The sequence below is a fragment of the Rhincodon typus genome, unplaced genomic scaffold (assembly GCF_021869965.1).
Source record: "Rhincodon typus isolate 14 unplaced genomic scaffold, sRhiTyp1.1 hic_rhity00004661, whole genome shotgun sequence".
Classification (NCBI taxonomy): domain Eukaryota; kingdom Metazoa; phylum Chordata; class Chondrichthyes; order Orectolobiformes; family Rhincodontidae; genus Rhincodon; species Rhincodon typus.
In genome coordinates, this window is record NW_025970299.1 from 2209 (window position 1) to 6266 (window position 4058).

General features: G+C 45.4%; 1 protein-coding gene across 1 annotated transcript in view; it reads right to left on the reverse strand.

The window, feature by feature from the left end:
• Positions 1–290: 290 nt before the first annotated feature.
• Positions 291–4058, reverse strand: part of LOC125481972 (roundabout homolog 1-like) — a gene marked incomplete at both ends in the record, with an annotated part of 6939 nt that continues 3171 nt past the window's right edge. The window contains 3 exons of the mRNA XM_048593937.1: positions 291–401; positions 2627–2962; positions 3229–3380. Of these exons, the coding sequence (XP_048449894.1) occupies positions 291–401; positions 2627–2962; positions 3229–3380 (599 nt within the window). The remainder of the gene's footprint in view (positions 402–2626; positions 2963–3228; positions 3381–4058) is intronic.

Below are 4058 nucleotides of genomic sequence, written 5' to 3' on the forward strand. Positions count from 1 at the left end.
TCTGAAACACCTTGCTGAAATAACTCTACCGAGGCTGGTATCCCATCACCTAGTCACCCTGTATTTACACGTGGAGAGTCTTTGACGCTGATCCAGCTCCCTCCAAGCCAGCTCTCGGAGTGAACAGAACCTCTGACCCACCTGTTTGGATCTGTTAGTGAAGGCTCCCCAATTGGACCAGGTTAACAGCCCCAATCAGGGAATTCAGATTCTATAGGGTCCATCTGGCTAGCCTTGTCACAATCACTACACTTGCTTTCACATAAACCGACAGTAACCCAGTCACTAACCTGATGTGTTGCTGCCTCGATCTGAACTGTTGTAGGATCCACTTGTCCCATGCTCACTTGCCTGGTTGTACGGGATTGTGGGAATGCTGTTCGTTTCGGCTAGTCGATTATCTGAAAGGAAATAAAGATGGAACAATACTAATTAGATCTCAAACTCCAAACAAACATCCCCAGGATAGGGTACTGGATACAGAGTAAACTCTCCCTACTCTTTTAAACTGAAAGTAAAGCTGACTCTACAATGTCTCCATCAAACACTCTCAGATGAGGAAAATACGGGATTGGTTACAGAATAAAATTCTCTCAACTCTTTTGAATTGACAATAAACCTCCCTTTACTTTTCTAAGCTGACAGTACAGCTTTCTCTTCTCTTTTTAAGTGGAAATAAATCACCATCTACACTGACCCCATCAAACACTCCCAGGACAGCTACAGCATAGGGTTAGATTCAGAGTAAAGCTTGCTCTACAGTGTCCCCATCAAACACTCCCAGGACAGGGACAGGACAGGGTTAGGTATGGAGTAAAGCTCCCTCTACACTGTCCCCATCAAACAGTCCCAGGACATGGAGAGCACAGGGTTAGGTACAGAGTAAAGCTCCCTCAAAACTGTGTCTATCAAACACTCTCAGGATAGGGCAAACATGAGGTTAAATATCAACTGGATATTTTCCTTGTAGGTTACACAGTTTTACAACATCTGACATTTTTCCCCAGTCACTGGACAATGAACGCAATTTCGTTTTTTCATAGATTTTGGTGTGGTTTGATCTCTAACCCCGAAGACTTGTGTACCTGAAATCAGCATACTGAACAGGTTATACAACCACATTGTGGTTAGATTAATCTATTTGTGGGTGGCACAGTGGCCCAGTGGTTAGCACTACTATCTCACAGCACCAGGGACCTGGGTTCGATTCCAGCCTCGAGTGACTGAATGGTGTTTGCACATTTTCCTCTTGTCTGCATGGGTCCCCTCCAGGTGCTCGGTTTCTTCCCACAGTCCAAAGATGTGTAGGTTAGGGTGGATTGGCCATGCTAAATTGCCCATAGTATCCAGGAATATGCAGGTTAGGTGGGTTAGCTATGGGAAATGCAGGGTTGCAGGAATAGGGTAGGAGTAGTGAGGTTGGGTGGGATGCTCTTCGGATGGTTGGTGTGGACTCAATGGGCTGAATTGGTCTACTTCCACACTCGGGAATTCTATGATTCAGAGTGCAGACAGAGCCCCATTTTAATTCTATTGACTCTAGCCTGATTGCCCATTCCTCTGGATTCTTTTCTTCGGTTCATCATCAACCCATATTCCATCCAATAGCCTCTCAATTAAAATCCGCGTCCTCTGCCATCCTGTCAGTCAGGTATGATATAAAAATCTGCTGAAATTTCCTGACTATCTTCCTCCATCAGCCTCTGCACCTAACGTGTTTTCATCCTCGATGATTTTCTCCACCTCAACTCTTCGTGTCCTTCCTCCTCTGAGTTCACAGCCCTCTTCTCCTCCCTTAACTTCTCCCTCCATGTGAACTGCTGGAACATATTCACAGTTCACATTTGTGATATTAATGTCTGAAGTGATCTTGCTGATCCCATCATATTGATGATAGATTAGACCATCTGATCGCTTTCTTCAATCACTCACTCATTTCCCCCTTCTCTGCCACCCTCTCTCCAGCTCTGTAATTCGCTGAATTCACTTACAGCTACAGTCTTGACTTCCCAATTCTCTAGTTTTTAGCCCTTCAGAGCCCTTGATATATATTCTAACCCTGATTTTCTCATCCTCACTTTGTGTCTTCACCTTCAAAGACTCAGCGCTCAGTAAACTCTTACCCCTGTGCCTCCTGGCCATTCCTCCCTCCTTTAGCTCCCTTCCCCTCATTATCCTTTAAATTCCACTCCTTCAAGGCGATGAACTCAGACCAGAGCAAATATAATAGACATTGGCCCCTACCAGGTCTAGCTGGATCACGTTAAACACTGTTAGCTCCTAGTCTTGTTTGATCAACATTGCTCATCATTGCTGGGTCATATTGATGACCTTCATCTCACCAGCTCATTCTTTACTGTCAGAAGCCATCAAACAAAGGCCTTTCAGCCCTTCTTAGCAACACCCTACAGGCACTATATTGTCAGAGAGCTTTCTCTAGGATCCTGGACCAATATTTATCCCTCATCCTACAGATGATTGGATATCATCACAATGTTTGCTTATGAGAGCTCGCTGTGCTTAATTAAATGTTGCAACAGTGGTCGCGCACTAATGGGAGCATCAATGGCTCGGAATGGAATTCCAGAGGGTGCCACAGAAATGCAATGAGTCCTCCGTTATTTACCTTTGTTGAGTTTATTTTGCTCCATGATGTTGTACTGCATGGGGGATATCTCCTGTTTGGTCTGCAGTGACGGTTTCCAGTGCTTGTCATTCAGTTCAATTCCACTACTGTTCATGTTGTTGCCCAGCGTGGTCTGGATAAGCTGGGTGGTGGCATAGGGAGTGGGCTGTGCTGTTTGGTTCAGGCAGCGACCCTCCTTCAGATTGGGGCTGTTGAAGGTCTTCATCTCGTTGATCTTGTTGCTCAGGTCCATGTCTCCATAGACGGCTGACTCAGGCAGCATCAGGTTGGTCTGTTTATTCTCCAGCTGGTTGTTATAGTTGGCGATGCAATCAGCTGAGCAGGAGGGAGGCAGAGACAAGATGAGAATGCAGCGGAAGAGAACTGTCAAAGTTCACAATGGATGCATTGTTCCTTCTTCCCTAGTTCCCACCATTCCCCGCCTCTTCACTCTAATAGTTAATCTTGCCAATCAAGCCCCTGCCCCCAAATAAACATACATAGATATGAATAAGAGTAGAAGTAGACCATTCAGCCCTTCAAGCCTACTCCTGTTCCTAATACACACGTAGAATGGGAATTAGCCAATGAAAGAGCCCTACCTGGCCGGCTGTAGGTTGTAAGGTTGCTATCACTGTTGGCATTGGTCGAGGAGCAGCAGTTGATGCTACAGTCATTGTGATTGGTTCCTGTGTTGGGCCAGGTATCCGCTAACCAGGGCTGGTTTGAATCTCCGATGTTTAGTAAACCTGGTCTAGTAAGACGGGAGACAAAATTAATCACTTTCAAAGCGTAAACGACACAAACTCCCCGGTCATGGATCCCATTCTTTGTTACTCAGCCACAGAGAAGAGATTTGAGCCTTTCACCTTAAGAAGATACAGTGATGATCTCAGACACAATTTCTGCCTCCTTTCTCTCCTGCACCATTCCATCACTCCCCTGCTCTGTGCTGAGTTAGGATCATCAGTCCAGAACTTAAAGTGTTTTAAGTTTTTCATATCCTTTCATGACCTGGCCCCATCCTGTCTCTCCCCTGTCCTGTTGCACTCAAGATTTTCTGTGATTCCCCTCATTCGGGTCAGTAGTACATTCCTGATTTTCATCATTTCACAAACAGGGGCTGTGCCTTTAACTACACGCATTCACAATCTTACACACATACTCTCTCTCACACACAAACACATTCTCACACACATGCAGACAAACGCACACAAATACAGACTCGCACTCTTTCTCACACACACAGATTTGCACATAGACACACACAGACACACACACACACATGCATACACACACAGATACACACACACATGCATACACACACAGACACACACACACATGCATACACACACACAGATACACACACACGCATACACACACACTCACACACACACACACACACACACAGACACACACACAGATACACACA